The sequence below is a fragment of the Vombatus ursinus genome, unplaced genomic scaffold, assembly GCF_900497805.2.
Source record: "Vombatus ursinus unplaced genomic scaffold, bare-nosed wombat genome assembly UNPS02014171.1, whole genome shotgun sequence".
NCBI classification, from domain to species: domain Eukaryota; kingdom Metazoa; phylum Chordata; class Mammalia; order Diprotodontia; family Vombatidae; genus Vombatus; species Vombatus ursinus.
The window spans coordinates 1,144,558-1,168,411 of NW_020953949.1; the positions used below are offsets into that span (position 1 = coordinate 1,144,558).

At 34.7% G+C, this 23,854-nt stretch overlaps 1 protein-coding gene across 2 annotated transcripts in view; it reads left to right on the forward strand.

The window, feature by feature from the left end:
• The window catches only part of SLC44A1 (solute carrier family 44 member 1), a 201,208-nt gene that overhangs the window by 85,269 nt on the left and 92,085 nt on the right, over positions 1-23,854 (forward strand). For both annotated transcript variants that reach the window (XM_027859730.1, XM_027859732.1), the window contains exon 3: positions 649-791. In XM_027859730.1, coding sequence (XP_027715531.1) covers positions 649-791 — 143 coding nt within the window. The remainder of the gene's footprint in view (positions 1-648; positions 792-23,854) is intronic.

Here is a 23,854-nt window from a genome sequence, read left to right on the forward strand (position 1 = left end):
AGTCTTTGTTTCCTTGTTTCAGCCTGTTCATCCTTGATTTAGCAAGAATAGTACACTCTCTAAAGCTTCCCATTTTTTGCCTTAGGTATTGTGCTAATGCATATGACCATGTAATGAAGTAACCTTTACAAGCATAACTGATCCTTAATGCAGTTTGCTGCTTTTCTGTGTCTCCCATGTATGTAAAGTACTTTATAATTGCTGCATTGTAAAATCCATTCTCATGTTTGAAACTTTATTGCTGGAAGGCATCTATGTTGCTTGTTGAGGTAAAAATTATTCTGGTGCACACAAATAGCTGCAGCTACTTTTCAAAGAAAAAAATGTTTCTTTTCCTTTGCCTCTGACACCTTTTAGTTTAAAATATGGTTTTGTTAAAATGTACCAACTACCTCCTGTAAAAGTTTGGTTATGATTGTAAATAGTGTTTCCCCATGGTCTTACTTGGGAGTACTTTCCCTTTGAGTTAGATGAAAAATAAGGGAAATAGTGGAATATTATTACTCTCATTCACTGGAAGAAAGCTCCTTGTTCCCTTGGAACAGACAGAAGCCGGACAGGCATCTGGGTGTCAGGCTGTGACTGTTGCTATTGAGACAGTGTACTGGTTTACTTATTTATTTATTTATTTTTCTGTTTCTTTTCTAGGGATTTATTTGTGGCTTTTCAATAGCAACAGGTGCAGCAGCAAGACTAGTGTCAGGATACGACAGCTATGGAAATATATGTGGGCAGAAAAATGCAAAAGTGGAAAGAATACCTAACAGTGGCCTCGACCACACCCATCGGAAGTGAGTAAATGAATGTTCTGTGGTGAACATTGAAGCATTTTAATAGCTTTCAGAAGGCACATATTTGGGTTTCCTACTTTTGTAGAATAAAGTATTCTTATTACCTACAACCTCCTTTTTGATTTTTAAAATATTGCTTTCTTTTACCTGAATAATTCTTCATTTTCAATAAGGAAAAAAAATTTTCTGGTTAAAATTAGCTGCTACAATTAAAATGTGCACATTTGGGTTTTTTTTTTTAATATGTGCCCATAGACTTGATGCTAGTAAATCTTTTGTTTATGCATATGCTCCTCCCATTTTTTCACCAATTGTCAGTTTTGATATTAGAATAAATGTTTAAACTAGAGAACAAAGCATAACATTTTTCTTTCTTAGATTATATTTGGACAGGGAAATAGAGAATGGGATTGCTGAGTTTTTAAATGTGTTAAAACAATGAGGACATCTTTAGGATTTTTTTGTTTGAAACTACTATATAGAACACCCCCCCTTTTGTTTTTTTTTTGTTTGTTCATTTTATTTTTGGAGAAGCAGTTGAGGTTAAGTGACTTGGCCAAGGTCACACAGCTAGTAAGTGCCAAGTGGTGTCTGATCTAAGACTGGATTTGAATTCAGGTTCTCCTGACTCCAGACCAGAGCCAGTGCTCCATCCATTGTGCCACCTAGCTGCCCCAGAATACCCACTTTGTAACATAGTTTTTAGCATTTTAAATTTGGTTTTCTCCCAATCACCTTGCAATATTCATGAAACATTTTGAAACTATTATTTAAACTAGATTTATTCATTTTCATAGTTTTAAGTTTAAGGAGTGTGTTCATGTGTGTGTGTGTTGTTGTTGAATGTGATTCATTTAGGCCATTTTTATGTTTGATACCACTATATTTGTTAATACTGTATATTTTTAATGACTCATAGGACTCAAGGTTTTGAGTACCTCTTTAGATCACTGTAATTAGCAGAAAATAGTTTTGAGATGGTAGAGTAAATTGAGTCCATTAGTGCTTTTACATAAGTTATGAATACAAACCAAATAGCCAATCAGGCATGAAAGAATAAAAAAATTGATTAATCAGGATTCTGTTTATTAATGCTGTTATTAAAAAAATCATTTGTGCTTCTTAAGAAACACAGTATATCTTGGTTATAACCAATACATGAAAATGTTGCATGAGCCAAGTTCCTTATTATGAAATAAATACTCCTGAAACTTATGCATATTTATGGAAATGAACAGTTATAATTTACTACTGAGTACTAAAATTTTTCACAAAGGTGGAATAGTTTGATCAAAACAAATACATTTGACAACAGAAGTATAAAGAAGACCAATGAATTTGCTAATTCTTCTGTTAGTCTTTTGTGTGACTGTTATGCTTACTTTAGTACCTAAAGGATCAATGATTTCATCAGTGTGGGTACTTTCTTGACAAGTACTCCCTGATACCTTTGGAGTTGTGATTGAAAAACTTCATCACCTGCTACCCAATACCCAACCTTGGTGTGGTGATAAGCCTCTTACAGTTTAAGTGGGCCAAGCCTTGAAAGATAAGGGATCATTTTTTTCCTGGATTATATTTAAAGCCTTTCCCCTTAGTTGGACCAGCCAGAGGTTCTATTTCCTGGCACATCCTTTGAGAGGAATGAAGAATTTCCACAATAAAGAATTGCAGAAATTTGCCAGTAGTTTAGAGCAATTTAGTCACACAACTATTTTCTACGCTTTGTCCATATTCTTTTAACTAGATTACCTCTGCAGTTTTGTTTTGTTTTTTACTTTCATGCTTTTTGAAGATTAGTTAAAGGTTTTGGTGTTACTTGGGTACTGAACAACAAAACCCAAATTGAAGATAGAATTCTTTTTTTAAGCCTACTCTCCTCACAGTCCAGATTAATTTAAATATATGAAAATTTTTTTTCTTATGAGCCTACCATAACTTGAGTGTATGAAACATGGCTATCAGCAAGGCTACTGAGCTTTGTCACTTTTTGCGTTTAAACTTATGGTACTGAGTTTCTCCTCAGAGTAACCTTTAATTATATTGGAGACGGATTTGAAATCTTGAAACTCTAAGTCTATGAATATACCTTTTCCAAAGAATACCCTGACATACTTATTATTTTATAAAAAGCATTCACCTTTTCTCCAGGTGGCTAGCTTTATAAAATGAGCCACTCATATGTGAGTTGTAGAAAACACATATTTTGAAAAATAGGTTGTACTCAACATGTGTTTACACATGCTTGAAAATTTTCTCCACCTTTCCCTTTTTTAACTATTATGACCTTTATATCTGAAATATAGAACCATAAATTTCAAGTAAGTTAGATACTACTTTCCAGTGAAATCGTAATGGTATGAAATTTGAAGGGGAAATGAAAACAGTAGCCTTTGGTATAAGAAACGAACAAATAGTGATCTCAGCATACTTGAGACGGTATGTTATTCTTCCTGGAAAAAGAAGCCACAATTCATAAAGCGGATATATACAGTGCAGTCTACTTTGCATCATCTGCCTTAAAGGGTCCCTTCTAATTGTATAAAAGTGAAAAGAACATGTTGAATTGAGACAGTGTCACATTCTTGTTTCATCTTGTTTCATTTTGTTATCTCCTTTCTTTTTTTGTGTTTTATTTTTTTTAATCTCCTTTCTTTTGACCATTATTTTTGGCCTTTCCCCAAAGGGTCAGTCCATTACCATTTTATCATCTCTGTTTATACTTCCCACTTCCTACCGTTTATCTCCTTCCTTTGGCTTTTCATGAAATTATCCTGATAATCCCCAGATTTCTTTCTCCAGATACCCTATGTCTTTAGCAATCTACCAGATATTTACATTTGTTTGTGTTTCTTTTACTTAAAACACAGAATGTCTAAAGTTGACCCTTTGGACCCAATTGCCCATTTTTCCTATTTCTGCCTTGGACTTCCCTATTCTGTTTTCCCAGACTTAAAACTTTGGAGTTATCTTTGCCTCATTCATCTTCTTCATCTTTTTTTATCCAGTCACTACACCCCATCAGTATTTCTATTCTCTAGATTAGTCATTTTTTGGATTAATAATCTGTTATTTCAGCCAGCACCCTCATTATGCAGATTATTGCTGTATTCTACTAGCAGGATTCCCTGTCTCCATAATACTCTATTCTTCCACAACAGAAAACACTTATTAAACATCTGTTGGGTGCAGAGCAGTGAGCAAGTTGCAAGGGTGATTCAGAGTTTTGATGAGGCACAGTCTTCTTTCTTGATGAAGAAAACCATTATTGTAGATTTTAATTTAAAAGTCTCCTTATTTATCAGTCCAATTTTGACCTTTTTTCTTTCATTTGATATTTTTGACTTGGTGCAGTGTATGTACTGGTTAATCAAGCAGTACAGAAAAATTATGGATAAAACTATATCAAATAGATAATCCTTAGCATGCAAATAGGTTGTGTTCTAGAAGTTGGTTTCTTAGTCACCTACTGAGAACTTGAGACTTATTTTCCCAGAGAAATAGCCTTAAAATAATCTTAAAAGGCTACTGATTTCTGAGGCTGGCCTAGAAGTCATTTTAACCTGTGGTAGAGCTAAACTATAGTAGTAATATTATAGAACTTAATCATCATTTTAAACATTGTTTTCATTAGAAAATGTGTTGAGTCCCAATTAGGGACACATGAGATATATTTTCCCTACCAAAAAATGGATGAAAAAAGTACTTAACATTAATCTGAAAAAAAAAAAAAACAATCCCACTCCTGCTTCCTGTATTAACTATGGCAGTGGGACCTAGGGCTTTGGCTTCCTAACAGCCCTGAGGGTGGAAATCTGATGGACTTGAAAAGGAAAGGGAAAATGCTGGAATGTTGGAAGTAGGGAGGTTCAGTCTTCTAATGCTGGAAGGATCTTTCTTACATCGTCCTACCGTTGGAGTCTGGGCATTCTAGGAATAGTTTCCACTAATGGCTAAGATTCCTATAGTAGCTGTTCCTATAGAGGCTCTGCCAAGGACAAGGAAAGTGATTTTTGTGCAGAGTTTTGAGACTGGTAATGACTGAGTATAGTAGGAGTTCCCATCAGCAAGTATAGTTAGGAGTATGTAGCTGCTGGTTACTATATACTCTTGGTATAGTAGAATGTGAGAACTGGAGTTGAAGTCAGAAGAATTAAGTTTGAATCCTCTCAGTCACTTGGCAGCAAGTATCCCTAGGCAAGTAACTTAACATCTCTTAGCCTGGTTTTCCTTTTCTGTAAAGTGAGGATAATATATTCATAGCCCTTAGCTGATAGTGGTATTGTGAGGATCAAATAAGATAAATGAATGTAAAGAACTTTGTAAACTTTAAAGCACCATATAAATGTTAGTTGTTCTTAGTGTTATCATCATCACCATCCCATAGCTTGCTACTTATATGCTAAATTAGCTAATGCCATAAAATCCCTTGTTCCCCCTGACCTTTTGATATTTGCAGCCTGTGAATTCTTATTCTTGGGTCTGTACCACCATTTTATGTTCTTTCTTTAGGGCAGGCCTTCATAACCTGCTAGGATCCATCTTCCTTCTTCTCCCACTGCCCTCACCAAGGGTCGGTTAATTTAGGGAGTTGTATAGGAAAAAATTATATCTTTATTTTTACTAACTCTTGTAACTAAAATATAGAATTTCCTTCAGTTACTTGAGAAGGGGTCTTTAGGTTTTATCAGAATGCCAGAGGGGGTCCATGCCACAACAAAAAGGTTAGGAGCCCTTGCTGTAGGGCTTCTAAGGTGCCAATTGTGAATGCAGACATGTAGAATCTATTTTGTCCATAAGAAATTTAAATGGTCCTCCACATTGCACAACAATCAGACTACTTTACTGTTATCAGTTCCTTATATCATTTCTCATCTCCTTTGTTCCAATCTTTTCTTCTCTTGTACCAGTTGTACTAACCTCTCACAATCACGGGAAATGACTTAGCCACTGACTTCCAGTGAGAAAATTGAGAACATCCATTTAAAATTCCCTTAACTCCCTTCCTCAACCTTTCCCCCCATTTTAGGGCAGAAAACTTTTAAAAAAAGTATAATCACAATTCATAGTTATAGATTGCTTTAATGCTTACAGAGTATTTTTGGATCATTCTGTTCTTGACACTGAATGCCCTTCCCCTACATTGTACATTAAAAAAAAAAAATCAGTCGTCAACTATCACAAACATCTCAAAACACAAAGAATTGGGAAGGCGACCATAAGAGAAACTGAACTTCAACCACGTATTTTTTTTAAAATATGCATATATACATATACACATTTATGCACATACTTTTTTTTTTGTTAGGCAATGAGGTTAAGTGACTTGCCTGGAGTTACACAGCTAGTAAGTGTTATGTATCTGAGGCCAGATTTGAACTCAGGTCCTCCTGAATCCAGGTATGCACATACATTTAAATAAGTTTAACAAGTAATAAATTTTTGATCTCTGATCAAAATATAACCTCAGAAGTTTACTGTGTGACCCTGAGCAAGTAACTTAACCTCTGCCTCAGTTTCCTCAACTGTAAAATAAGTATCGTATTAGTTCCTACCTTACAGGTTTGTTGTAAGGCTCATATGAAGTAATATTTGTTGAACACTGCACAGTAGTTAGCACGTAATAGGAGCTTAATAAATATTATTCATTTCTCCTTCACTTCCTTTAATATCCCGCTTATATTTCAGTTAATTTTAGTTGAATCTCTCAAGTTCTTTAGGTAAACCGTGATGTCTACAAATAGTAGTAATTTTGTTTAATCTTTGCCTATTCATGTTCCTTGAATTACTTCTACTATTCTTATTGCTGTTGCTAGCATTTCTAGAACCATATTAAATAAAATAGTGACGACAGAGTCTGCTCTGTTTTATCCCTGATCTTATTGTAAAGGCTTCTAGTATTTCTCCACTACAGATTACTCTAATATTTGCTTTTTCATAGATATGGTTTACTATTTATTGGAAAAGTCCATTTATTCTATGCTTTGTGTTTTTTAAAAAAAATACATGTATTTTATGTTTTGTTGATTTTTTTTCTATATCTTTTGATGTCATCACAGTTTAAAATTATTCTGCTATTAAACTGGTCTATTATATACACATTTGTATTTTTCCTAATCTTTAATCATCCCTGAATCCTTGGTATAAATCTAGCGTGCTCATAGTAGATAATATTTTGAATATTCCTATAGCCTTGTTGTTAATATTTTATTCAATATTTTTGCATTGATATTCACTATATATTGATTTATGATTTTTCCTCTCTTATTTCTTCTCTTATTTATCTTTCCTTGGTTAGGATATCAATATCATATTTGTTTCACAAAAGAAATTTTATAGAATGCCTTCTTCTATTTTTTTCTAACAACTTATATAATTTGGAGTTAATTGTTATTTGAATATTTGCTAGAATTCGCTTATAATCTATCTGGACCTGTATTGTTTTTCTTGGGAGTTCTTTTATGTCTTATTTCAACTTCTTGTTCTGAGATTATTTAATATCAGTTATTTAATTTATTTTTTCTAGTTCTTTTAATTTTTTTTCATTTTTAAAATTTCATATATTTCTTTTAGGTTGTTGGTTTTACTCACCTATAAATGGGCAAAGTGTTTTCTAACAATTTCTTTTCATCATTTATGATTTATCTTTTTTTGGCTTTTGATAATGGTGATTTGGTTTTCCTCTTAAAAATCAACTTAGCTAATAATTTGTCCATTTTATAAGTCTTTTCAGTTATTCAACTCCTAGCTTTATTTATTAATTCATTATAATTTGTGCATATTTTAAATTACAGGATTGCTGTAGTTTTATGGAAAAGTAAAAAGTGTAACAGTGCTTGGTGAAAAGTTCACTTAATTCCTTAAAACTAAGATGAAGTTAATTTAGGTTCATAGTTAAACTGCATTTCAGGTGCATACATAATAGTAAAATTGAGCTATATTTTAAAACTTTGTCATAATAAATGAAAATAAATCATCTACTCATTTGTCCCAGACTGTTTTTTGCCTAACTCATTAGAAAAGTAACATTAAATGTTCAAAGGTTTTAAATTTGCCATTGAAATGTAAAATCTCTACAGTAACGCTGAGTGTGCTGTCTAACAATATGTTGGCACATTAGTAGTTTGAATGATGATGATAATCAGGGTTACCTTTGAAAAATCCAGTTGTTGAATATCAAACTGGAGAGTTATCTAAAACCTAAATGGGGTATTTGGTATTCACTAAACAGAAGCTGAATAAATCTAAGCATTCACAAAGGTCAGTTGTCATCACTAAGATTTTATTTTTGAGGTGTATATAGTTTTTCCACTGTAGTCCTTTTGTGATGCTTCCTCGGGTATGGAGGCGACCAAGTTCTTAAAGGTGATAGCAGTTCTCATATACCCTCCTAAACTGGAAAGGTATCAGGTACAGCTCAATGGTGTTTGAACACTACCTAAGCACATCATCATTCACTTAGCCATCAGATGATGGTCATTTTTTTTTTCAGCCTCAGCAATTGAGAATAGGTACCTACACAGGAAAGGAGTTGTTGCTTTCTACATCGGTGGAGAAAGTATCCACCAGTAAATTCCTGATCTTAAGTATTAAATTGGTTTATGTGTTGGTTCTTTTCTTTAGAACCTCACAAAATTAATAACTGAATTCTTTCACATTGTAGTTCTTCAAATGTTTTAAGACACCTATGAAGTCATTCCCCAAGTCTTTTCTTCTCCAGACTAAACATCCCTAGTTCCTTTGAACATTTCTCGTATCTCATCTCTTACATCTTTTTAAGCCTCTCAGAATCCACCCTCTAGATATGCTTTGCCTTGTCAGTGTCTTTTGGTGCATGTCATCCAGAATTGAACAGGCAGTCTCATCACATTGCTGTTGCCTCACTAAGCTTGCAGTTAACTAAATAATGTATTTTTCACAGGAATGACAATCTAGCTATACTTCTTCCATCTTGTAATTATATAGCTGATCTTTTTAAAATTCATTGCAAAATTTTACATGTATCAATTTTGTTTTTGCTTATTTAGTTTGGGGAGGCAATATGATATAACAGAAAAGAATGTTGGACCTGGGGTCAAGAGACTCCAGGGTTAAATCTTGCCTCAGATAGTAATTGGTATATCATCACTTGGTGATTCAGAGTCTTGGGACCTTAAGTATAAAATTGGAGAATCATTGATCTAATGATCAAAGTTGTTAGAAAGAAAATGCTTTGTAAACCTTAAAACACTATGGGCGAAGAGTTGTTATTATTTTGTTCCCCTAACTAGGAAATGTCATCTTTCCTTCTTATATGCTTGTCAACATCCTAATAATCCTTCAAAACAATAGTCAAACTCTCACCTCCTATTTTATTTACCCACTACTCTCATCCTTCTCAGAATTTCTAATAGACCTATGGCCATCCTTGTTGTTCCAAGTTTTGTATTTTTGAATCTTTTTTTAATATCCTTTACCCAAATAGATTGTTAATTCCTTAAGGACAAGAACTATGCCTTATTTTTTTTATATCCTTTACAAAACCATGCAGAGTTCTTAGTACATTGTAGGAACTTAGTATATAATTTTTTATGTATTTCACTGTGAAGGAAATTAAAATGTGCAAATTCACTAGGACTTTGGTTGAGTCATTTTGTTCCTCTCTGGCCTGAGATTCGTTATCTGTAAAAATGAAGAACCTGATACCTAAATCAGGGATAATCAAAACAGAAAGAAAACTATAGTCTTACTCTCATAATGAATGGTGACATACAAATTTTAAATAAAATATAAGAAAATAGACTAAAGCAAAATATCAGAATGATTATACACTATGATCAAGTTGGACTTATACCAGAAATTCAAGGTTCACTTAATATTATAAAAATTGCAAACATAATAGAATCATATTAATGAAAAGAACAACAAAAATCGTGTGATTATGTTAATAGATGAAGAAAAAGCTTTTGATAAAATATATCTGTTTGTTAATTTTTAAAAACACAGGAATAAACGGACTTTTCCTTAACATGATAAGTACTGTCTTAAACCAACAGCCAGCATTATATGTAAGAAGATAAGTTAGCAGCCTTTCCATTAAGATCAGGAATAAAGTAAGGATATCCATTATCACCACTATTATTTGATACACTTAGTCAGTCAGTCAACCAATAAGCATTTATTAAGTCCCGCTATGTGCCAGGCACAGTGCTAAGTGCAGAGGATGCAGAAAAAAGGCAAAAACAGGCCCTGCTTTCAAGGATCTCATAGTCTAATAGGGGTAGACAACATGCAAACGATTATATACAAGTAAGATATAGACAGGATAAATAGAAGGTAATCACAGAGGGAAGTGTTGAATAAAAATATACTAAGAAAGTACTTTGAAGTTTAGACTCAAGTCAGACAATAATTTCATTTGATATATATCCACGCCATTTCTAGCTTGGAAAGAGAGTTGTACAAATAGACATAGTCTACAGTGCTTTCCAATATGACTGTCTTATTTCTGTAAGATTTCAGGTAACATTTATAGGAATTTTGAATAAGAAAAGATCATAGTACGTTAAAAATAATTTGGGGTTTAAGTTCCAAAATAGTCACTTCTCAGTTCTTTCTTGGAACACTTCTCCTTAAGTGTCCTTTCCTGTGATCAACAGATGTTCTCAATAAATAAATAAATGTTCTCAAAAGAGAACAGACACTGTCATTAGGTGGTTCCTGGCACTCTCATTCCAGGTGGTAAGAAAGTTATCATACCCTTTAAATAAGAGTTTAGTTTCCTTATCACTCTTATTGACTTCAAAGGAAGGCTCAAGCCTTTTTCTTTCCACTTTTCTAAAGAGAAAAGTTGGGAAAGGACCTTAAGCTACAGAAGTCTTATTTTTAATATTTCTAGAGAAATTAAAAAGAGGTTTTAAAAATATGCTTACACAAAAGGCATTAATGTTAATGGGGATCTGGAAAGGCTTTCTTTTGCAGAAGGTGAGATATTGGCTGAGGAAGCCAGTAGGCCAAAATGAGGAGAGAGAAAATTCCAAGCACAGGGGACAACCAATGAAAATTCATGGAGTTAAGAGATGGCATGTCTTACTAGAGCAAGTAGGCTAATATAGCTGGTTCTTAGAGTACATGGTGGGGAATAAGATAGAACACTGGTAAGAGGGGACCAGGCTATGATGGGCTTTCTAAGCCAAATGGAGTATTTTATATTTGATTCTGGAAGCAATAGGGATCCACTGGAGAGTACAGAATGAGTAGGGGTGTGTGTGTGTGTGTGTGTGTGTGTGTGTGTGTGTGTGTGAGACAGTCAGATCTGCACTTTAGGAAGATAAATTTTACAGCTGAATGGATAATGAACTGGAGTGGACCTCTGCCCACTTGGGGCAAGAAGATAAACCAGGTTACTGTAACAGTTCAGTTGTGAGGTGATGAGAGCCTGCATCAGGTTGGTGGCAGTTATCAGAAGAGAGAAGGAAGCATATATGAGAGATATTATGAAGGTAGAAGTAACAGGACTTGGAAACTGATTGGATGTAGGAAATGAGACAGTGAGAAGCAATGGATGACACCTAGGTTTCCAGCCTGAGTGACTGGGAGGACAGTGGCACCCTCAACTATAATAGGAAAGTTAAGAAGAAAGAAGGGTTTGGGGAGAAAGATAATGAGTTCAGTTTTGGCACGTTGAATTTGAAGCCTATCCAGTTTGAGAAGTACTAGGTAGTAGGAGATGTGAGACTGAAGGAAGAGAGATTAGGGCTGGATAAGTAGATAAGAGAGTCATTAGTATAGAGATGATAATCGAATCCATGGGAGCTGATGAAATCACCAAATGAAATCGTATGGAGAGAAAAGAGAAAGCTCAGAACAGAACCTTAGGCAATACCCGTGATTAGTGGGGGTGACATGGATAAAAATCTAACAATAGAAACTGAAAAGATCCGGTCAAATAGGCAGGAGGAGGAGCAGGTTAGATTATTGTCACAAAAACCCAGAGAGAAGAAATGATCAAAGAGAAGATTGTGCTAGAAATGCTAGCTGTAGCAACAGGACAAGAAAAAGAAGCTAAGGGAGTAAGTATAGGTGGTTCAGTGGATAGAACATTGGATCTGGAGTCAGAAAGACCTGAGTTCAAATATGGCCTCAGATACTTACTAGCTATGTGACCCTGGGCAAGTCACTTAACCCTGTTTGCCTCAGTTTCCTCATCTATAAAATGAGCTGGAGAAGGAACTGGCAAACCACTCCAGTATCTTTGCCAAGAAGACCCCAAATGGGGTCTCGAAGAGTTGGACACAACTGAAATGACCAAACAACAAAAGCTGCTATTATAGTTTAAGAAATTACTTTTTAGATCTATGAGAAGAGAACATGACCAAACAAGGGATAGAGTGAACCAAAGAAGATAAAATGGACAATTTGATACAAAACCAATACAGCTAAAATTAGAAGGGAAACAGGAAATTTTGCAGAAAGTTTCTCTAATAAAGGTCGAATTTCCAGGAGGTATGAGGAAATTTAAAATTTGTAAAAACTAGAGACGTTAACTGTTCAGAGGTTATGCATAAGTATTTTTTATTCCAAAGGAAGAAATCTAAGCTACCTACTAATAGTCATATGTAAGAATTCTCCAAATCACTAATGAATGTTCCAAAAATTTTCTTACTAGTTCAACTAGTTAATACCAATAAGCTAAAGCAAATCAGAAGAAGAAGTTTTATTACACTGAGTGTGACACATCTCACCAACAGTTGATGGAATGGTGTGTCATTGAAAATTCAGCTAGTAGTATTTGTATATTACATGAAACAAAGAAAAAAGATGGCTGCTCACTATTGTGCAGCTGGTTATACAAAGAAAAAAGTGTGCCTCTTTAGGATGATGTATATCATTAGCTACAGGAGATAGGTAAGGGATGTATCCTTGTTACTATAGTTATTTTCACGAAATCAAAGGGTCCCTGTCAGAAGAGATAAAAGAGGGGGATATTTGAGAGACCAAAATCCTTTTTCTTTTAAAGCAGTTCGGTCTTTTTGTACCAATTAGAGAAGCAAAGAAGACACTGAAGGGAGCCAGCTGTTGCAGTTGACCCTGCAGTTCATGCAGAGGTTATACACAGCAAAATGGGGAATACAAAACAAAATGGAGCCAATTACCATACTCTCAAAAAATTCACTTTCAACAAACATTAGGCCCAAAATTCTCATATAACACTAATAATTAGAAAAATGCAAATTAAAACAACTCAGATTCCACCTCACATTCACCAATCAGATTGGCAAAGTTGACAAAAAAGAAAAAATGACAAATGTTGGAGGGTCTATAGGAAAGCAAGTACAGGAACATACTGCTTGTGGAGCTATGAATTGGTCTAGCCATTCTGGAAAGCAGTTTTGAATTATGCCCCAAAAGTCACTTAATTATACATGGCCTTTAACCCAGTGAAATCACTAGTAGGCCAGAGAGATCAAAGAAAGAAGAAAAGGACCCCTACTCGACTAGGGAGAAGACAGAGGGAGAAGTGCTGGGTAGGTGATAAAATGTTTATTAATATAAACAAATTAAAATTTATAAATGAGGTGGACTAGTATGGTCTCTAAATCACTTCCATCTCTGACATCCTATGAACTACTTGGAGATATAGAGCTGTAGAACTATAGAATAATAGTTCTATTAACAATAAAAAACTGTCGTTCTATAGAACAACTATGGAATAAACCTATTCTAAAATAGCAAAGCTATTTTACTTGTAAAAATTGACAGTGTCATAGCATTAAAGTTCATCAGACTCCTTGGCCAGAACTGTTTCTTCTCTATCCATGTTACTTTCCTCCTTCAGCCCTACTGTGGTTTCTGATTACATGGGAGAATAGATCTAAGACCTTTGCCTATATGAAAAGTTCTTCAAAAGTCCTCCTTAAACTACTTCACCTTCCTGACTTTCTATTCTATTCTGCCCCCTCTGAGACAAATTTAAACCCACCTGCATCTTCATGCCAGTTCCTCTTCCTACAGTTCATGAAACCACTATATCTTATTACTCCATAAAACCTTCCCAAGATAATTGTTCTGGCCCACTCCGTTTTCTGAACATGTAATTTTTATGAGTCTTCTTTTATTTAACACTTTGCTCGTTGGAAAGGGGGGGGGGGAATTTGGAGGGAAGGGTCATTAAGACCTATGATTTTATGTCGAGAACTATAGGGATGCAAAACTTTTGCAATTTAGAGTTTCCTGTGGCACTGAGAGGTTAAAGATTTTGTCTATCCATGGTCATAGGATAAGCACTGAGAGGTTAAAGATTTTGTCTATCCATGGTCATTAAGTCTGAGTCAGAGTTAAGATCTGAACCCAGGTCTTTCCAAATTCCAAAGCTGAGCTTCTTTTCACTGTGACATCTTTGTATAATTAGTACTACTTTATTAATCCAATTTATGACTGTATTCCAGCTGGATTGTATGTCCTTTTTGCATTTTTTTCCATGACAGCTCTAAAAGGAGTTGAGTGACTTTGATCAAATTGAGGATAGTACTGAGAAGTATCAAGGTTTGATACCTTAGGCTTGATTTATGAATGTTGCCACATGGGAACAAACTGAGAAATTTTCAAATAAGCAAATTTTCTATAGTTTTAACAGATGTAGCAAAATGGTTTGTATGCATAGCAGTTATAAAGTATATAAAACAGTATAAAAGAGGAGGGATTCACACACTGTCCAGAATGTTTACGCCAAGTAACAACTGTATACTTAACCACATTGCTTGAGGTGTAGCTGCCATCCCCATGTGTGATTGCATAGAGTGGGATCTACAATCCAGAAGATAATTTTGTGTAGTCACTCTTTCATCGTTTCTTTGTCCATATGCTCTTCTCACTTTTACTTGCTGGCCTTCCTTATTCTCCTAACCTTAGGATCTAATAAATATTTCTAGTACTTCTGGAGTTCTTCAGAATTGAAAATAAGGGAAAAATAAAGATTTTGAGCTAGTTCACTCTATTTAATCTTGATTTTTTACATCAACTATGAATGGATTTATTCTGTTTGTACCTGATACATACATTCTGTGCATTCCATTCTTTTATTAGGATGGTTTTTAATTATATAATTACAAAGAAAAAGGAAGTAAATAATTTGGATAAAGCAAGATTAACAAATGTTTAATTTCTGATGTTAATAGTTAATTTTCACTGTTTTTATAAGTCTGTTTTCACTTTAATCTTTGCTTTGTCAAAAAAAAGTCTTATTAATCTTGTCACTTGTTAATATTCATTTTATATTTTACCAATCATCTTTTCCTCACAAGCTTTAAATTCATATGTATTCCTTATTCTTTATCTTCAGTGTAGATATTTGTCAATGTTAACTCATTGACGGTGTTCCATTTGTGAAAACATATCTGTTTCTTTTGCCTGCTTTCTTGGTAAAATCACAATTATTTTATTTTAGGACTCCCATCTTTTTTAATAGAAATACTTAATCTTTATTTTTCATGAGTATTTTTTTAAAAAGTATTTTTAATGTTACTGATATATTTTGTTTTTACATCACTTTCATTTTATGAATGTATCCTTGTCTGATGATGTTACCTCCATCCTTTTCTCCTCCATTAATTAAACTCCAGTGATTCCATGTTCCTTCCAGCTTCAAACATAAAACCTAAGTAAAATTAAACATATTTGATTGTGGCATTGTCAGACGTGTGAAACAGAGAGTTTCATGGCAGCAAAAAGTAATACTTGTTAAAAGCATGACAAAAACTGATCTTAAAGAAAAGTCTTCAATCCCCTACCTATCCTCTAAAATGGAAAATTCAGTAGTTACTATGACAAATGAAACCCAGTGGAGCCACAGATTTGCTGTACGTAGCATAGAATGCCTCATAGAACAGTGGCTGTAATATCTCCCAAGAATTTTAAGTAGTAACTATGTTCAATGTTTTTGAATTTGTCACAGCCTCTTGACTCCTCTACTTTTCCCTGTAATTTTTCTACATCTTCAGTCATTTGAGTAGTAGTCTTAAACTGTGCAATACTAAATGCTTTAACTTCGTGAAATGTTGAAAATTTATCATTGCCCCAAAGTTTATTGAGGTTTATTTATTCCTTTAGAGGAAAAGTACCATAAATCTGAAAAACAAATTAGTGTGACCTGTCAACAACATAGAAAATTATTTGAGCAATGTTTGATCTGAGACCATGATACTATAGATAGATTCATTTCTTTCTCTTTGCCCTACTCCACTTTCCACCACCCCCACCACTGTAATAAGGCACAGGTTGTTGTGTGTGTGTGTGTGTGTGTGTGTGTGTGTGTGTATTTTTTTAAGTCCTATTCTCTTGGAATTGGTGGGATATGTCTGTAATCCCAGTTCCTGAGTGTAGAGGCTGGTAAATCTCTTCTCTTGAGTTCCAGAGTTCTGGTTTACAGTAGGCTGAACTGATTAGATGCCTGCACTAAGTCTACCATCAATATGGTGAGACCTCTAGTTGCCCAGGGAGGGGCTGACTGGCCTTGGTCAGAAATGGAGTAGGTCAAAGCTCCCTAGCTGAAAAGTAGTAGGAATAGGCCCATCAGTAGCTGTTCTTCTCTCAGGGACATACTTTAAACTGTCATTCACACATTATAAATCCTTTGTTAATAGGGTTATTTGAAGAATATTTTATTTACTACATTAAAACTTATTATTTTTAATATCAGATAACCATTTTACAGGCAGAATAACATTTGAGATTATTGCTTTGGGTAGATCAGTGCATATATAAAATCTTTTTTATATATTTAAAATATATTTGATAAAATAATAGCTCATTTTTCTATGGTGCTTTGCTATTTACAGAGTGAGTTCCTCACTGTCATGATTTCTGTAAAAATATTTTATTCTGTTTTACGGATGGGAATCACTAAGATTTAGAGAAGTTAACATCTCTGAATAGCTGGCTTTCCAAACTTTGTTTGAACATTTCATGATGTTGGGAGCTTACCACATTGAGGCATTTCATTCTATTGTTAGATGACTCTAACTGTTCAAAAATCCCTCCATTTTGTTGAACCCAGATCTTCCCATTGGATCTATTTCAGCCCTATTGGTTGTTGTCCTTTGTTCTCAAAGAGGACAAAAATAGCATCACTATTTTGAGGGTAAGGTACGGTGTGTCCAGCTGTGCCTGATCTGCCCAATATGAGCTTGGAAGGCTCTACCACAAGTAAGTCATGAATAGTTCATATGAATATTTGGAGTGGGGATGTCTCTAAATTTGCCCATCTCACATTTCATTTGAGCTACTGAAATTCTGCTTTGCCCAAAGAGAACAGTGCCTTCTTTGATGTGAGCATGCCAGTTGGAAGGTCCTGTGCCAGTGTCCCATGTCTCATCATTTCCAATCATTTCCAGAGTTCTTCAGAGAGACTTTAAGAATGTCCTTGTATCATTTCTTCTGACCTCCATGTGAGCTCTTGCTTTGTGTGAGTTCTCCGTAAAACAGTCTTTTAGACAAACATACTTTTGATGTTCTAACAATGTGGCCAGCCCATCGGAGTTGGACTTTCTGCAGTAGAGTTAATGCCTGGCAGTTTTTAGCTCAGTGTCTGGTGCCTTATTTTGCCTGGTGATCTTCAGAACCTTCCTAACACAATTCAAATGGAAGCGATTGTTTCCTGGCATGGCGCTGGTAGACTGTCCAGGTTTCGCAGGCACACAACAGTGAGGTCAGCACAGTGGCTCTACAGACCTTCAGTTTGGTAAGCAATCTTCTCTCCCATACTTTCCTTTGGAGCCTCCCAAACACTGAGCTAGCTCTGGCAATGCATGCAGGAAGCTATCTGTCAGAGCCCGGAGTCCCATGCGTGACAGTCCAGGTTCTAACGTGAGGTGGAAGAGGATCAGAATGATTATGACACGGGTTGGAACTGGCCAGAAAGTAACTGGAAGAACGGTGGTACTGTTGACTGAAGAAACGAAATTCAGTTTTGGATATGCTGAGTTTGAGATATCTCTGGGACATCTCAGTTTGAAATAGGTTTGGTGAGGCAGAACTGATACTCAGAAGAGATTACAGCGGAAAATACAGATCGGGGAGTCATCAGCATAGATATAATAATTAAACCCATATGAGTTGATGAGGTCAACAGAAGGAAAAAGTGTAGAGAGAGGTAGGAGAAGTGAGTATAGAACATAATGCATCTGCATTTATTGGTTGTTATGGATGATGAGCCCGTAAAGGAGATCAAGAAGGAATGGTCCGACGTGAACATTGTGCTGATAACCAAGAGAGGAGAGAATCCAGAAGATAATAACCAGTAGGGTCAAATTCTGAAGAGAGGACAGGAAAGATCTTTTTATTATTATAATACCTGTAGTACCTAATTCATATGGCTGTTGGGAGGATTACATGAGCTTGTGTATATGCTGTAGATTTCTAATCTTAATAAGTTATGTAAATAGCCGTTATTAATATTTAGAATTGCTGTTGACAGGATTGTGTGTATCATTTCTTTCTGAATTTAAAAGAAAATCTACCTTCCTAAAGTCTAGGGACCATGTCTGATTATGTACAGAAAAGCCCTTACTGGGTGTTGGCAAAGCTGAAAATTACATGTTCAGTTTCTGCTCAGATTCCACTCACTTTCACATGATTAGCCAGTTTTTAACTTGCATCACTGTTATGCCTTGAGTAGTAATTCTTCTCATTGCTTCCTCTGTCTTCCCAGATTGAACGAGGCAGGTTAGGAGTTTTTCAGATAATTTTCTTTTAATGGAATTAAACTTGCATTCAGGAAAAAATAATTTATATCTTTTGACTAGGAAGGTATGCTAAACAATTATAAATATTTCCCTTCTGTTGCTTGTGCCTCTCTCTCATTTTATCCTCAGAAATGAATAGTCTTTAGTGTGGTTTTATCAGTGATTTCCATACAAGTATCTGTTTACCTTCTTGATAATTCAATTCAGTTCAACATTTTTAAAGATACTTCTATGTATAGAGTACTATAGTAGATAATAGGGAAGATAAAAGGTCTGGACAAGACATTGCCCTTGTCTCCATTGAGCTTATAATCAAATGAACTCATGAATTTAACTTATAGTTAGTCATAGACTATATAATGCTAGAATTGCAAGTGACTTCAGGTGATCATCCAATCTAACCTCTTTTCACAGAAGAGGTAACTGAGGCTCAAAGAGGAGGAGAGAGTGACCTGCCAGTTGTCATACAGCAAGCCAATGGCAAAAACAGGATCAGAATCAAATCCATCTGACTTATAGGACACTTCCATGCATATTTAAATTCTGTAGAACTAGCAATACCCATAATAACAAATTTTTCTTTTCTTTTCTTTTTTTTAGGCAATTGGGGTTAAGTGAGTGGCCCGGGGTCACACAGCTAGTAAGTGTCAAGTGTTTGGTCTGAGGCTGGATTTGAACTCAGGTCCTACTGACTTCAGGGCCAGTGCTCTATCTACTGCGCCACCTAGCTGCCCCAATTTTTCTATTCATTATAAAATTATCATGAAGATAGAAACTCCAATATCTGTAGATCATACCTGCCTTTTTTAGTAGAAGATGGGTTTCCTACTTTTATGTTATTCTGATGAGCACTAATGCATGATAGTTACATTAAAAGAGTACAATATATTAAGGCTATTCTAATCAGCAGGAAGAGAAGGCAGAGATTTATATAAACCAAACTAGGGGAATATAGTAGGGCACAAGTAATAACACAGTACATTGCCCCTTTCCACTTATTAGTTCTGCTGTAGGAGGGTCTTTGCAAATATTTGTTGCATGAAGTTTACCCTTCCACTTTTATGTTACAGTAATAAATCAGAAAAACTGTACTCTCTGATGCTCATAAGTTCATATTTACTTCCTTGTGTCAAAATTTAAAGTACTTTTCACTTATTTTCTTGACTCTGTGCTTTGTATAGACATCTTAAATAAGTGTTAGAATCATAAACTGTCAGATCTAAAAGGGACCCTAGAGATTATTTACCCCAGTTCCCCTGTTTTCCTGATGAAGAACCCAAGGCCCAGAAAGGAGAAATAATTTACTCAAAGTCTTATGGTTAAATGGCAGAACCAAGATTTGAACCCATGTATATACTCTGTCAGTATTATAGATATCAGTCAGGAAGGTTATTAATCCTAACTTCTATCGTGTTGTTATCCCTTTGCAAGTATAGAGTAGCTTCTTTGCTATGATTCTTTTTATTTGATACCTGTTGTCTTTTATAGGTTTTTATCTGGGCATTTTAAAAAAAGTTCTTTCAATCAGGTTGATGAACCTCTTGCTACCCTCATTTTTCTTAACTATTATGAGAATGTGTTCAGTGTGTATGTGTGTATTATATATGGAGTATCTTAGGCATATGGATTATTTAGGTCTCTTAATACTTTTCCTCACTTTTACTATTTGACATCTAGACAGTTTATGCAGTTTTAATTCCACCAAAAAAGAGTAAATTTAAACCAGCCAACTTTATTAGTTACTAATAGCTCCAGTTTTATAGGGATAGCAACCAAAACTGTTGACTTAAAATACATTTTGTATTATATGTGAATTTAAATTGTCTATGATATTCCTGCTTATTATTAGCCTGGATAGTGAAAAATGGTTGAATCTTACCTTGACATCAAGAAGTTTAAGTGTTGCATGGAATTGATTTTTGTTTTAAAAGGAAAGGAAGAAATCATGGAAAGGTTTCCATACCTTAGAAGCTAAGGTAATTTTTAATTGCAAAGAGGATACAAAATACATGATTTATGTAAGACATAAATTATCTATTTCGTAATATGTACATTTCCCCCTATGCTTTAAATACCCTTTTAAATACCCACTGGTTAGAAATTAAATTGATTATAAATAAATCTTCTTTCTAATATATCATCATGAATTGGGTGAACTCCAATATTCTAGTATGGCACTAGCTGTTTCAAACTACAATCCCAAGTCTAAATACAAAAAATGTTAACCAGATTAATGATTTAAAAGCACTAGTGGGAAATGCTTTCAGAGTGACTTATTTCCTTTACATTATTTTAAACATTAAATACTTAGATATAATTGAACATATGAAATGAACTAGAATTAAATTATATATTCTTAGTAAGCACTCTGTGACAGTATTATTGACTAGAAGCTGTAATACTTTTCACTGAGTATTTTGCTGAATAGTGTAGCTTAGAGGGAAGAAGGCTGGATACAAAACATAGGATGATTTCTTTACAGCTGGAGGGGACCTTAAAGGTTATCAAGTCCTACCTCTCATTTTATAAATGAAGAGACTGAGACCTAGGGAGGTTGAGTCACTTGCCCAGGGCCACATAGCTTGTAAATGTCTTAAGTGGTATTCAGACCCAGATCTCATTGGCTTTAGGTCCAGAGCTCAGTTCAGTATTTTACAATGCTTCAGACCCTATTAGAAGACCTGAATTTGAGCCTTGGCTCCTCTGCTTTCCAGTCACGTGATTGTGGCCTAGTCATTTCATAGGATTATAGAATGTAGATCTAAGAAGCACATTAGAAATTATTTAGTCTTGTCTTTTCGTTTTATGGATGAGGAAGCTGAGGCATAGTCTCAGCCTAGGTGAGTAGAAAAAAGAGGGTGTATCCATGGTTTTTCCATCTTATTCTCCCAGCTTTGTGCTCCTTTGTCTTTCCTATCTCTGATATATACTAGCTATATAACCCTAAGCAAATCACTTCTCTGTGCTCCGGGCATCTCTCTAAGACTCTTTAAGTTGTAGAGAAAGTACAGACCTACGTGGATAGAGGGAGTTCTTAGTAGGATCATCCAACACTAATGAAATCACACATTGATTTTATATCTTGCTTTCTTTTATGACATGATATCATTTAATACAGTTAAATCTACAAAGTATACCCTCTAGACATGGATTTGCCTACTGTTCATATAGATTCTACAAATTAAGCTATAGTGCCTATTAATGTATTATATTCCTAGTGGATAACATAGTACCAGAAATGGCTAATTAAGAAAAGTAAAGATTTTTTAAAATTATTGTAGAAAAAAGTATTATTAACTGGCTTGTACATAAAGTGTCTTATTGCCCAAGAGTCAGTGAGATTCAGTGGGCAGAGAAACTGGCCTTGGAATCAGGACAACCTAGGTTCATGTCCTTCTTCTGACACATTGGCTTTGTGGCCCTGGCCAAACCACTTAATCTCTCAGTGCCTCCAAATAACTCTCTAAGACAGGGGTGGAGAACCTAAGAGCTCCAGGCCACATGTGGCTTCTAGGTCCTGGGTGTGGCCTTTTGACTGAGTCCAAGTTTTATAGAACAAATCCTTTTATTAAGGATATGTGGCCTGTAGCTCTCAGGTTCTCCACCCCTGCACTAAGACAATAATTTGCACAGCATTTGCTGATCTGCCTTGGTAGAAGGAATTTATATGGGAGAGTTTAAACTTAAATGCTCCAGATGCCTTACCATATAAATTCATAAAGGAAAAATTAACTGAATGTCAAGACTTAGGTAATAATATGATAATAGCGAGGGACTTTAAATGTAGCTCTCAGCTTTGGACAAATATGACAGAGAAGAAAACAAAAGGGAAAACATTGAATGTATGAAATAAGCATAGAATTAAAGTAATATGCTCTTAGTAAGCATTCAGTGAGTATTCTTGACTAGAGACTGTAATACTTTTCACTGTGTATTTTGCTAAAAATTGTAGCTTAGTGGGAAGAAGACTGGACTCAGAATGTAGGATCGTTCACTGGATCATTTAATTTAGCACTGAACAACAGAACTGAACAAATTGCTGGAGAAAATAGAACTAAAATACTTGTGGTGTCTTCTAAATGAGACAACTGAATAACGTACTTATTTCTCAATGCCATATGGAACTTTTACAAAAGTTGACCATGTGTTAGAGTGCAGAGATAATTACAAATAGATGGAAAAAGGCAGACATAGTAAACATATCCTTTACAGACCATAACGCAATAAAAATAGTAATCAGTTCAGGGATCACAAACAAAAGACAGACCCAAAAGCAGCTTAACAATGAAATCCTAAATAATGAGTGAGTCAAAGTGGTTCAAATGATAGAAACAGTAATGAAGCAAAAGAAAATAATAATGGTGAAACAACATATCAGAATTTCTGGGATCCAGCAAAAACAGTCCTCGGGGAAATTATATTCCTGAAAAGATATATTAACAAAATAGAAAAGGAGAGGATTTGAATATGCATTTTTAAAATTAGCTAACAGATAAACCTAAAATAAGCCCAATAAAGGAAATACTGAAAATTAGAAGAGAAATAGATAAATTGGGGACAGAAAGATTATTAGAAATGAGAACCCAAACTAAAAACTGGTTCTTTGAAAAAACTAACAAAGTTGATAAACCTTAAAAAGAAGAGGATAGATAATCAAATCAATAAAATAGCAAAGGAGCAAGAATTATCATAGCCTGATACACATAGTTATAGGATAAAAAAACTGAGACAAACAAAATAGAGGAATACCTTCAAAAGTATAAAATAAACTAACTGAAGGCTAAATTGAGATCTTCATCTAATCTCAGTAAAGGAAACAAAACTAGATGTAAAGGAAGGGAGGGGAGATGGACAGGTTCTGCAAGGGGAGGACAGGAAAGGAATTGCTGGTCCTGATGAGAGAATTCTATCAAGAAAAAAATAGTACCAAATTATTCTCAAAAATTAGAGAAAGAAAGCACTCCTCCAGATTCCTTTTGTGAGACAATTTTAGGCAGAACAGCTAAATCAAGAAAGGATAAAACAAAAGAGAACTCCAGACTAATATCATTAATAAATACCAATTTAAAAAATTTTTTTAAATTCTGTCAAACAGTTTACAAAAGTTCACCCAAGAAATTATTCAGAGTGACCAAACTGGATTTATATCAAGGAGGCATATACAGTTCAAGATGAGGAAAACAATCTACATAACTAACTATATTAAAAACAAAAATATCCAAAACCACGTAATTATCTCAATAGATGCAGAAAAATCCTTTGACAAAAGCACAATACCTATTTATGCTTAAAATCCTACAAAGTGTAGACATAAAGGAACTTTTAAAAAATAATAGAAAACAT